We start from the raw sequence: 12,543 nt of genomic DNA, 5'->3' as shown, positions 1-12,543 counted from the left end.
TTGTAGAGCAGGGCTCCCCTCGCAGGTGGTGGCAGCCCCCTGGGGTTGGAGTCAAGGTAACAGGCCCCACGTGGATGCCCCCACCAGTGGGAAGGAGGCTGAGCCTGCGGAGATGTGCTTTAGAGGCACAGCCTGGTGCGTGGCTCTGGGATGTCCATTGTCCCTGCCCCTCTCACCAGCGGCTTGGCTGTGGGCAAGTGGCTGCCGCCCCACCTCTGTGGCTGCCGCCCTGCCTCAGTGTTCCCACATATAAAATGAAGGGCCCCAGACAGGTCTCGTAGAGACACAGCCACTGCACATAAAAGACCTAGGACAGGACCTGGCAGAAAGCAGTCTTCAAAGCTCTGAAGCCGTCGCTGCATTGGCCTTGGGTGTGTGATTTACAGGCTTCTCTACCAGAGAGATGTTTCTCCGTCAGCTGGAGCTGCGAGCCTCCTCAGGCACTTTCTGGCTTGCTTCCCCTCCTTGCGGGCCCTACTAATGTGTATTCCTTGGGCTGTCTTGCTCCCAGAATACTGTGCCGCCAAGGCGGTCACTGGACCTTGCCGTGCGTCCTTCCCACGCTGGTACTTTGATGTGGAGAGGAACTCCTGCAATAACTTCATCTATGGAGGCTGCCGGGGCAATAAGAACAGCTACCGCTCTGAGGAGGCCTGCATGCTTCGCTGCTTCCGTGAGTCTGCGGCCCCTCAGCCCAGGAAGCCCTGCCCTTGAGGACCCTGGGCCATCTCCCCATCCCTAAAATATGAAGGCCTTGGAAATGCTGTTCTTGGGCCCACCAGGGCAGCAAGGCCTCTAAGCCCCAGAAGAGCTGGAATAAAGTCCCTCAGAAAGAGCTCCCCATGGAGGCCCTGACTGAGGGGATCCCCTGTGGCAGCTCTGTGGAATGGGAGCTGTGAGCTGACCTCAGGCTGTGTGTTCTCTTTCAGGCCAGCAGGAGAATCCTTCCCTGCCCCTTGGCTCAAAGGGTAAGTGGCCCCTTACCCTCCTCCTGCCATCAGCCTGCCTCCTCCCTTCCTTGACTGAGCTCAGCCCCGCCCAGCTGTGGTTTACATTATCCTTCATTGTGAACATTATTTTGGCAGAAAGTCATATTTCTGCGTGAGAATGGCGAGGTGGTGGTTTGTCCCACCATTCAGTGTACACAGTTGGGGCTGGAGTGAGTCAGTCACAAGGCAGGCCCTGCCCAGGTGACGTGGGTGACTGGGGATGAGGTCTTCCTCTTGGGCATTTGAGGACTGCTACACACGGGCCTGAGACTGGCCTGGGGTGTGGAGGAAGCGCTGTTGTGTGGGGCATAAGAGTTGGTCCCGGGTGACAGGATGGAGGGCCACGGGCCAGGGTGTTTCCCAACACAGTCTGGCCTGAGCAGGAGGCCAGACCTCTGGCCTGTGTTTCTGAGCCTGAGTTGCAGATGATAATGTTGGCACAAAAGACCTGCCAGGCCAGTCTGGCCTCTTTCTCCACCTGTTTCCCTGTGAAGGAGTCAAGACCTGGCCTGGGAGTCTGTCCTGTTCTAGCAGTGAAGCCTGGTTTGCCAGGCATGGGACTGGGAAGCAAGCAGTCTGGGTCTGGAGGGTGGCCCCAAAAAGGCCAACTCTGCAGCTCCATAGCCACATGGGGGAGGCTGCCACAAGAGGTCACACTCCTTAGCCGAGGCCCCTCCTGAAGAAAAGCATCTGAGCTGACCAGTGGGACTGCAGTGGGGCAGACACTATTAAATTTGCTGGCACTGCTCTGAGTACATCCTCACTTCCACCCTGACTTCATCCTGCAGCAGCTCTCAGCCCTCCCAGCCCCTGCAGGGCTCTGTCTTTCTCTATTGCCAGTCAGCGTGTGTGTGCACAAAGCCCCTAAGGTTTCATGTGTACACACCTGTGCTGAATGTTTTTCTTTTTTTTTTTTTTTTTTTTTTTTTGAGACGGAGTCTTGCTCTGTCACCGAGGCTGGAGTGCACTGGCCAGTTCTCAGCTCACTGCAAGCTCCGCCTCCCGGGTTTACGCCATTCTCCTGCCTCAGCCTCCAAGTAGCTGGGACTACAGGCGCCCGCCACCTTGCCCGGCTAGTTTTTTGTATTTTTTAGTAGAGACGGGGTTTCACCGTGTTAGCCAGGATGGTCTCGATCCCCTGACCTCGTGATCTGCCCGTCTCGGCCTCCCAAAGTGCTGGGATTACAGGCTTGAGCCACCGCGCCCGGCCAATGCTGAATGTTTTTTACACCCTTGTGCATCTCTTGGCCTGGGGCTCCTGTTCAGGTTGCCCCACATATCAGAGGAAACCGCACCCCGATATTCAACGTGGGTTCTTTTCTGTTTCCCTAAGTGTCAGCTCGTCTGAGAAATAAAGGGAAAGAGTACAAAAGAGAGATTTTAAAGCTGGGTGTCCGGGGGAGACATGACATGTTGGCAGGTTCTGCGATGCCCCTGAGCCGTAAAACCAGCAAGTTTTTATTAGCGATTTTCAAAAAGGGAGGGAGTGTACGAATAGAGTGTGGGTCACAGAGGTCACATGCTTCACAAGGTAGTGAAATATCACAAAGCAAATGGAGGCAGGGCAAGATCACAGGACCACAGGATGGGGCGAAATTAAAATTGCCCAAGAAGTTTCCACACACATTGTCATTGGTAACATCAGGAGACAGAGTTTGAGTGCAGACAACCTGTCTGACCAAAATTTATTAGGCAGGAATTTCCTCGTCCTAATAAGCCTGGGAGCGTTACAGGAGACCAGGGCTTATTTCATCCCTTCGGCTTTGACTGTGAAAGACAGTTGCCCCCAGGAGGGCCGTTCAGAGGCCTACCCTCAGGGCGCATTCTCTTTCTCAGGGATGTTCCCTTCCTAGAAAAAGAATTCAGCAATATTTCTCCTATTTGCTTTTGAAAGAAGAGAAATGTGGCTCTGTTCTGCCCGGCTCACTGGCAGTCAGACTTTAAGGTTATCTCTCTTGTTCCCAGAACATTGCTGTCATCCTGTTCTTTTTTCAGGGTGCCCAGATTTCGTGTTGTTCAAACACACATGCTCTACAAACACTTTGTGCAGTTAACGCAATCATCACAGGGTCCTGAGGCAACATACATCCTCCTCAGCTTACGAAGATGACGGGATTAAGAGATTAAAGACAGGCAGGTCAGGCGCGGTGGCTCAAGCCTGTAATCCCAGCACTTTGGGAGGCCGAGACGGGTGGATCACGAGGTCAGGAGTTCGAGACCATCCTGGCTAACACGGTGAAACCCCATCTCTACTAAAAATACAAAAAACTAGCCGGGCGAGGTGGCGGGCGCCTGTAGTCCCAGCTACTCAGGAGGCTGAGGCAGGAGAATGGCGTAAACCCGGGAGGCGGAGCTTGCAGTGAGCTGAGATCCGGCCACTGCACTCCAGCCTGGGCGACAAAGCGAGACCCTGTCTCAAAAAAAAAAAAAAAAAAAGAGATTAAAGACAGGCATAGGAAATCACGAGGGTATGATTGGGGAAGTGATAAGTGTCCATGAAATCTTCACAATTTATGTTCAGAGATTGCAGTAAAGACAGGCATAAGAAATTATAAAAGTATTAATTTGGGGAACTAATAAATGTCCATAAAATCTTCACAATTTATGTTCTTCTGCCATGGCTTCAGCAGTGTCCCTCCATTTGGGGTCCCTGACTTTCCGCAACACCCGAGAGTTGGGCTTTTAGTTCAAAAAGAACACAGACGGCCACTCTGCTGGCACGCACATAGCATGGCACCTCCTTTTTTGGGGGAATCTCCTTGGTGGCATCTCTGGCAGGCTGTGTCCTCTCCAGCTGCAGTTCTGTACCCTCTCTGGGTTGGGGAGGGGCATTTGGTCCTCAGCCTGAGCCCACCTGGATTCCCCAGGCCCTTGGTGAGCCCCACTCTGGCTGCAGCTCCCCTTGCCTGGCCCATCCTGAGGCCCCTCTCTTGTCCTCAGTGGTGGTTCTGGCGGGGCTGTTCGTGATGGTGTTGATCCTCTTCCTGGGAGCCTCCATGGTCTACCTGATCCGGGTGGCACGGAGGAACCAGGAGCGTGCCCTGCGCACTGTCTGGAGCTCCGGAGACGACAAGGAGCAGCTGGTGAAGAACACATATGTCCTGTGACTCCCCTCTCGCCAAGAGGACTGGGGAAGGAAGGGGAGACTATGTGTGTGCTTTTTTAAATAGAGCGACTGACTTGGATTTGTGCGATCATTAGGGCTGAGGTCTGTTTCTCTGGGAGGTAGGATGGCTGCTTCCTGGTCTGGCAGGGGTGGGTTTGCTTTGGAAATCCTCTAGGAGGCTCCTGCTCGCATGGCTGGTGGTCTGGCAGCAGCCCCGAGTTGTTTCCTCGCTGATAGATTTCTTTCATCCAGGTAGAGTTTTCTTTGCTTATGTTGAATTCCATTGCCTCTTTTCTCATCACAGAAGTGATATTAGAACCATTTCTTTTGTTTGTCTGATTTACGGTTTTTTTAAGTATAAATGAATGTTTTTTGTTAGCATTCTGAAAGAATGAAAGTAAAATGTACAAGTTTAATAAAAAGGGATCATCCCCTTTAAAATAAATTTCAGCATGTACTTTATTTATGGGAGTCCCAATTTCAGCCCTACCAAAATGATCACATTATCTGAGGTGTCCCGTTCTAGAAACAGACCCCCTCAAAATAGCATCTTTCAGATCTTTTTGAATGAATCCACAAGATGAAATAAATGTCCTATTATTGAGTGCCCGTGAACTTTCACCAGACCACACTTAGCCTCACCACCTGTGAACGCTGATATTTTCTTACTCTGTTTCACTTTGTAAAACTTCTGGCTACAACCCTCTGCACTGATCTTGATGCCCCGCTATGGACTGTAGCCCACACCCTGAAGCACTGCCCTCGAGGGCGCAGGAGGGTGCGTGCTATCCAGGCCTCGAGGACCAAGACCTTCCTGGGTTGGAGGGGCTTAACCAAGTCCTTGTGGCATCCATGACGCTTCTCCTCTCATGGTTCTGTGCTCTCTGCATCTTGGAGGGGTGGTGGGAGGGCCCTCTAGGTCAGGCCTTGCACTGCCTGCACTGGGCTTTTCTGTCAAGTCTCCCATATGCCCTTGTGTGGGAACAGGGACAGAGCGCACTGCCCGGCTGAATTTGGCCTCCAGGCCCAATCCTGCTGCCACCTGTGGGTGTTCCTTTCCCAACACTAGATTCTAGAAGCCCCTTTTCTCCCTTCTCCATTCCAACAAGGAGGTCCTGAGGTACAGGCATCTGGGCACCCCATGAGGTCAGGCTGGACTCTACTGGCCTCGGAGACACAGGAGGAGCGGCCAGGTGCAGTGCCACAGGCCAGACAGTGCTTTCGACTGCTTGGAACCAAAGAACTCATCCCTTCGCCCTTCCTAGAAATCCCTTAGGGCTTAAAAATCTCTTCCAGAAGCAAACTGAGCAAATAGCTGATCTGTTCCTGCCCCACCTCCCTCACCCACAGCAGATGCTGCAAAGGGATCCTGGTGTGTCCTCCCAGCTAAGCCCCGCAGGCCTCAGCCCGCTCTCCAGTGGTTATTGCAGCTGGCTCGGGGTTGGTGAACAAGTGGAATCTACTTAACACGTCCCAGACAAATCAGACACCAGGGGTCCTGGTGAGCCTGTGGCCCAGGGAAAGAGGTCCATGGGAGTTAGGAGCCTCTCCACCTGCAGCACTGTGGGTGCGGCCTCTAACCTCTGCAAGCCTGCAAAGTCCGCACATGCACCTCTGCCTGGCTGGAGCATTTCTTCACCAACTCCAATATAGGCTGTCTCCTATCTTGGTCATGTTAAAAAAAAAAAAAGTTGTGCCTTTGGAACTTTTCAAAAACTTGAGAATTGGCTGGGTGAGGTGGCTCACACCTGTAATCCCAGCACTTTGGGAGACTGAGGTCAGGAGTTCCAGACCAGCCTGGCCAACATGGTGAAACCCCCTCTCTACTAAAAATACAAAAAATGAGCCAGGTGTGGTGGCAGGCGCCTGTAATCCCAGCTACTCAGGAGGCTGAGGTGGGAGAATTGCTTGAACCTGGGAGGCGGAGGTTGCAGTGAGCCGATATTGCGCCATTGCACGGCAGCCTGTGTGACAGAGCAAGACTTCGTTTCACAACAAAAAAAACTTGAGAATCACTTAATTCCACCATAATAGGAAGTTAGATGAAGGGAATTCTCTGAAGCCCAGTTGAGCTTCTGTAGGTTTCTAGTACAATGAGCCTTTATATGTTTCTAGTGCAGAAGCTGCTGCTCTGTGACCTGCTTCTCCTGCCTAAACCTGCCCCTTTCTTCTCACGGCAAGGGAGGCCCCGGCCCCACTGCTCCTGGCAGCTCGACTCCATCCGGGCCTCTGGACTCTTTCCAGGGCAACTGGTGGGCCTCACCGCAGCAGACACTCTTCAGGCTGCTGCTGCTGTGGCCCTTGAAGCTCAGCTGTGTCATGTGTTCAACTCTCGGGGCCTTTTGTGGCCTGACAAAGGCCCTCTTTTTGTTGCAGAGGCTGCCCAACAGTGGGTCAGTGGCGAGGCATTCAGTGGCCACTTCACATCCCTGTCCCCCTTGGGCTGCTGGCACCGTTGAGAGGTGAAATGGGCTTTATAAAAAATCAACTCATTGCTTGTCTGAGTGCAGTGGTGAGACAAGTAATTGATCACAACCAGTTACAGAGTTCTTTGTTCCTTCTGCTGCTTCACTTGACCAGCCTGAAAAAAATCAGCTCACCGAAAATACAAATCAACTCAGAGCTTCTCACTCGCCTTTTTGCTGGTCCACACACTTGAGAAAGGCAGACAGTGTGGCTGTCCCCAGAAAGGGTTCCCCTAGGCCATCTCCTGGGTAAAGATCAGGACAAAGGGCTTGGGGGTTATACAAACTCATAAACATTAGGGGCCCGGTGCAGTGGCTCATGCCTGTAATCCCAGCGCTTTGGGAGGCTGAGGCAGGTATATCACTTGAATCCAGAAGTTCGAGGCCAGCCTGGGCAATGTGGCAAAACCCATCTCTACGAAAAAAAATTAGCCAGGCATAGTGATGCATGGCTGTATGTACTCCAGTTACTCAGGAGGCTGAGGTGGGAGGATCGGTTGAGCCCAGGAGATCGAGGCTGCAGTGAGACATGATTGCACCACTGCACTCCAGCCAGGGCAACAGAGCAAGACCCTGTCTCAAAAAAATATATATAAATTGGCTGGGCACAGTGGCTCACACCTGTAATCCCAGCACTTTGGGAGGCCAAGGCAGGTGGATCACTTCAGGTCAGGAGTTCGAGACCAGCTTGGCCAACATGGTGAAACCCCATCTCTACTAAAAATACAAAACTTAGCCAGGCGTGGCGGCACACGCCTATAGTCCCAGCTACTTGGGAGGCTGAGGCAGAATTGCTGTAACCCAGAAGGCGGAGTTTGTAGTGGACTGAGATCGCGCCGTTACACTCTAGCCTGGGTGACAGAGTGAGACTGTTTCTCAAAAAAAAAACAGGCCAGGCGCAGTAGCTCGTGCCTGTAGTCCCAGAACTTCGGGAGGCCGAGGCGGGCGGATCCTGAGGTCAGGAGATCAAGACCATCCTGGTTAACACAGTGAACCCTGGCGGGAGAATGGCGTGAACCCGGGAGGCGGAGCTTGCAGTGAGCCGAGATCTCGCCACTGCACTCCAGCCTGGGCGACAAAGCAAGACTCCATCATTCATAAATAAATAAATAATCATTCCTGCGTATGTGTGCCCCTTTCTTCCCCCAACGTTAAGCACAGGCCTGCCTGATGGGTGCAGCCTCCAGAGGGCAGGCCCACCAGAACGAGACCTGTGGGGCTTGGCGTTAGTTCATGTTCTGCCCTTGGGGACTCTCCTGGACTCACTCTTCCTAGGTCCCGAAGACAGCGGCCACTTGGTCGAGTGTCCTGTTTGCCAAGTCTCCCTACAGTGTCCACATCAGACGACATGAGGGAAAGCGTAAGTCTCTCAATTTGTAAAAATGCCCATGTTCCATTCACATCTGACTCGTCCAAAACGAAGTCTGGGTGTGAGTAGATGGTCAAAGAAGAGGTGAAGCGGTACTTCCTGGGGTGGGATTCAGACTGATTTCATGTCGTTGGAGGGAGAGTAACAACCCAGCACCTGGGGAGGGAACACCTTAGACCCCAGGAGGTCGAGGGGTGGGGAGGGTGCAGTCCTCCCTCTGGCTTCCAGACCCAGCACTGCTGCTTGGCCAGACCGTCACCTGGTCCTCCTGAGCCCAGCAGCATCTGCAGCTGCTATTCTGACCCACTGTAAGAATAGCCGGCACAGCGGCTCAGGCTTGTAATCCCGACACTTTGGGAAGCCAAGGCGGGCAGATCACTTGAAGTCAGGAGTTCGAGACCAGCCTGGCCAACATGGTGAAACCCCATCTCTACTAAAAATACAAAAATTAGCCGGGCATGGTGGCGCATGTCTGTTGTCCCAGCTACTCGGGAGGCAGAGGCACGACTATCACTTGAACCTAGGAGACGGAGGTTGCAGCGAACTGAGACTGTACCACTGGCACTCCAGCCTGGGCGACAGAGTGAGACTCTGTCTCAAAAAAACAAACAACAACAACAACGAAAAACCCACACTAGTAGACATGGCCAGTCTAGAGCCATTCTGCACCTGAAGCCATCAATGGCAGCTCCTGAATGTGGGGCCCTCTCTCCCGAAACACAAGATGTTTCTAAACCTAGGGACAGGCCCAGCCTTGTTCCAGTCTGGCTGGTACAAAATCATAGGCTTCTGATGCCCAAGGAGCCCTGAGCTCTACCCCATGTAGTAATGGAGCCTGTAGCTCAGTAGCACTGCCCATGGGGCTTAACCGAACCAATGCTGTGGTGTTCCAAGTGACGTTTCCCAATTCCTGCCTGGGCACAGTGCTCACGCTTGTAATCCCAGCACTTTGGGAGGCTGAGATGGAAAAATTGAGCCTGGGCAGTCAAGGCTGCAGCGAACCATGCTCACAGTGCTACCACTGCACTCCAGCCTGGGGCAACAGAGCAAGACCAGACCCCATCTCTAAAAACAACAATTCCTGAGCTAGGCACCCTGGACCCCTCAGGTTGTGTGTTTGCATGTGGGAAGGTGGCCCACAGAATGTCTCTCCTCTGGGAAGGAAGTAGCTTTTTGGGTTTGTAATGACAGGCAATGACAGCAAAGATCAGCAGGTCAGACTTGACTCCCTTGTGTGAGTCCTAATGAAGTGCTCCCCAACCTTTCTGGCACCAGGAACTGGTGTTGTGGAAGACAGTTTTTCCGCAGACCAGGGCAGTGCGGAGTAGAGTGTGGTTTCTTCATGAAACTTCCGCCTCAGATCATCAGGCATTAGATTCTCATAAGGAGGCCGGGCGCATTGGCTCACACCTGTAATCCCAGCACATTGGGAGGCCGAGGTGGGTGGATCACTTGAGGTCAGGAGATTGAGACCAGCCTGGCCAACATGGCAAAACCCCATCTCTACCAAAAATACAAAAATGAACTGGGTGTGGTGACACACTCCTGTAATCCCAGCCCCTCGGGAGGCTGAGGCATGAGAATCACTTGAACCCGGGAGGCGGAGGTTGCAGTGAGCCGAGATCACACTACTGCACTCCAGCCTGGGCGACAGAGTGAGACTGTATCAAAAAGAGAAAAAAAATTCTCATAAGGAGCACACAGCCTAGATTCCTTGCATGTACGGTTCACTATAGGGCTCTGATTTGTTTTTCTAAGACCACCAGAGCGCGCACAAAAGAACCAGCGGGTAGGCAAGTGTAGGACCAAAACTGCAAGTTTATTTTTGCTAACCTAAGGTGTGGGGAAGAGGTCTGTCAGCCTCTGGCAAAGAAGGCCGGCAGAGTCCCCCGGTGGGGCTCTCGGAAGGAGTTCCTGCATTCCCGACATCCCAACAGGAGTGGGACTGGGAGGTCCGCGTGGGACCCTGGCCCAGAGCGGCTTTTCTAGGAGTGGGAGGGCAATAGGCGGGGCACGGGCGTGTCGGGGGGCGTTCCGCAGGTGCGACCAGGTAAATCTTGGTCTCTTCGGATTGACGTCACCTGGTGCATGCCCAGTTGATCTGCACCTTCCCAGGCGCCGGCTGCGTTTTCGCCCTCGGCAAGAGTTGGTGGTGAAGAAGAACCCGGAAGTGCACCATCCTGCCTCCGCTCATCCAAACAGGCTCGTGCTCCTATGAGAATCTGATGCCGCTGCTGATTTGACAGGAGGTGGAGCTCAGGCGGTGATGCTCACTTGCCTGCTGCTCACCTGCTGTGCAGCCGGGTTCCTAACGAGCTGCGGACCAGTACTGGTCTGTGGCCTGGGGGTTGGGGACCCCTGTCCTAGTGAATAGGAGACTATGTCCGGGATGTCTGAAATAAGACCTGCTGGTCCCCTCGCCCCTGGAACCTGGTGGCATGGTTGAGGTTAATGCTGCAGATTGGAGTCCGGTTGATTGTAGATGCTTAATGAGATGCTGTGTGAAACAACACATTTGGCCACAGCCTCTGTTGGTCAGATTCTTCAGAGTGGAAGCAGAATGACACATTCATTCGCTTTATCAGCAGCTAAGGCAGTAGAGGGGGTCTCTCGCTCCTACAGGTCTTGCTGAGTGTGCCAGGAATGCATGACCCTGATAGCTCTCTCCCCTGTTTTTTTTTTTCTTTTGAGACAGTTTCACTGTGTCGCCTAGGCTGGACTACAGTGGTGCAATCTAAGCTCACTGCAACCTATGCCTCCCGGATTCAAGTGATTCTCTTGCCTCAGCCTCCTGAGTAGCTGGGATTATAAGGGACACACCACCAGGACCGGCTAATTTTTGTATTTTTAGTAGAGATGAGGTTTCGCCATGTTGGCCAGGCTGGTCTCGAACTCCTGACCTCAAGTGATCTACCTGCCTCGGCCTCCCAAGGTGCTGGGATTACAGGGGTGAGCCACCACGCCTGGCCTCCCTTGGTCATTTCTTGGGGTTGTGTTTGCAGCAAGCACCTTGAGGGGTGAGGGCAGGCTGGGGATAGCCAGGTAGGTCCCCAAGCTTAGCATGCCTCTTTCGTAACAACCCACTCCCTGTGTCCATCTGGGTCCCCAGCTCTGCCTCCACAGCCTGGGGGAGACCCACACATGCTGGCGCCTATGCTGCTTCATGTGAGCAGGAAAGCCTTTGTCTCTGACCCTGGAGTTTCAAGGCTTCTCCCAGCATTTTTGAAATAGTAAGAGGCTCACATACTAGCCTGTTAAGTGGAATCAAATCAAATCCGAGACCCAGCAGTCTGCTGGGTGGAGGCCAAGCCTGGGCCTTTCCAGTTGGGTTGTTAGCCCCTTGGCACTTCCCAGGGACGGTCCGTGGAGACTTCCTGACAATCAGCATCCCAGAACATCAAGGGTCAGAGCAAGACTGACTGTGGTCAGAGGGCCAGTCCAGAGCTTTCGTCTTCTGGGAAAGGAAACTGGGTCCCTGTATACTGTGTGCTTAAGGTCATCTGTCTGCTGAGATGTGGTTGATTTCAAAGAAAACATTCAGGAACAGGGATTATGGTGTTTACAGAACCAAGGCACTCTCTTCCTGTAAACCTCAAGAAAGAAACCTAACCAACCTTGCTGCAGCTGCTTTTCCAGTCCACCCATCAGCCCTCAGGCGTGCAGGAGTGTGAGACCCGCTGGGAGGACGAGACAGTGCACTACTCCTTGGTCCCACACCGTCTTGGCTTCCCAATGCAGTTAAATTGACATCCAGAAATCTTCCTAAATGGCAGAGATTAAGTAAAAGCTTTCAGGGTTAGAGTGACCCCCAGAAGGATGGCTGCTGGTGAAATGTTAGAGAAGGGGTAAACTGACCTAGCAGTGGATGATGTCAATATCACTGCCAGTCGGAAACACAGGTCACTTTTCCCTATGGGGGAGAAGGCACTGTTTACACCCTCAAGGCATTTTAGGCAGAGATCATCAGGGAATAAACAGGGAAGGGCAGGCTGGGTGCGGTGGCTCACGCCTGTAATCCCAGCACTTTGAGTTCAACACCAGCATGAGCAACATGAGGAAACCTTGTCCCTACTTAAAATACAAAAATTATCCAGGCGGAGTGGCGCGTGCCTGTAATCCCAGCTACTCGGTAGGCTGATGCGGGAGAATCGCTTAAACCTGGGAGGCGGAGGTTGCAGTGAGCCAAGATCATGCCACTGCATTCCAGCCTGGGTGACAGAGCGAGACTGTTAAAGAAAATTAAAAAACGGGGCAGGTCAGAGCCATAAATGCCAAGGCAAGAACAACAGGGAAGTCCCACATGCCACCTGTGCCTGTTGCTCCGTGAGGAGTGACCAGGGCCTGGGAAGGACAAACATTAGCTACGGTCCCTGCCCTGTTAGTCACGGTGGATGAGAACTGAATGGCAAGGCTGGGTGCAGTGGCTCATGCCTGTAATCCCAGCATTGTGGGAGGCCAAGGAGGATCAATCGAGCCCAAGAATTTGAGACCAGCCTGGGCAACATAGCGAGACCCCATCTGTAAAATATATATACGTATTTATTTATTTATTTTTTTCTTTTTCAGATAGGGTCTCTTTTTCTTTTTTTTTTTTTTTTTTTTTTTTTTTTTTTT

At 52.7% G+C, this 12,543-nt stretch overlaps 1 protein-coding gene across 2 annotated transcripts in view; it reads left to right on the top strand.

Moving 5' to 3' along the window:
- The window catches only part of SPINT2 (serine peptidase inhibitor, Kunitz type 2), a 33,186-nt gene extending 28,630 nt beyond the window's left edge, over nucleotides 1-4,556 (top strand). For both annotated transcript variants that reach the window (XM_023229149.2, XM_023229148.2), the window contains 3 exons: nucleotides 512-673; nucleotides 930-968; nucleotides 3,930-4,556. In XM_023229149.2, the coding sequence (XP_023084917.1) occupies nucleotides 512-673; nucleotides 930-968; nucleotides 3,930-4,096 (368 nt within the window). In that variant the 3' untranslated portion in view covers nucleotides 4,097-4,556. The remainder of the gene's footprint in view (nucleotides 1-511; nucleotides 674-929; nucleotides 969-3,929) is intronic.
- Nucleotides 4,557-12,543: the final 7,987 nt, after the last annotated feature.

This window comes from Piliocolobus tephrosceles, chromosome 21 (genome assembly GCF_002776525.5).
Source record: "Piliocolobus tephrosceles isolate RC106 chromosome 21, ASM277652v3, whole genome shotgun sequence".
NCBI classification, from domain to species: Eukaryota; Metazoa; Chordata; class Mammalia; order Primates; family Cercopithecidae; genus Piliocolobus; species Piliocolobus tephrosceles.
The sequence above is the reverse complement of the archived record's forward strand: the minus strand, read 5'-3'. Positions and strand labels throughout refer to the sequence as shown.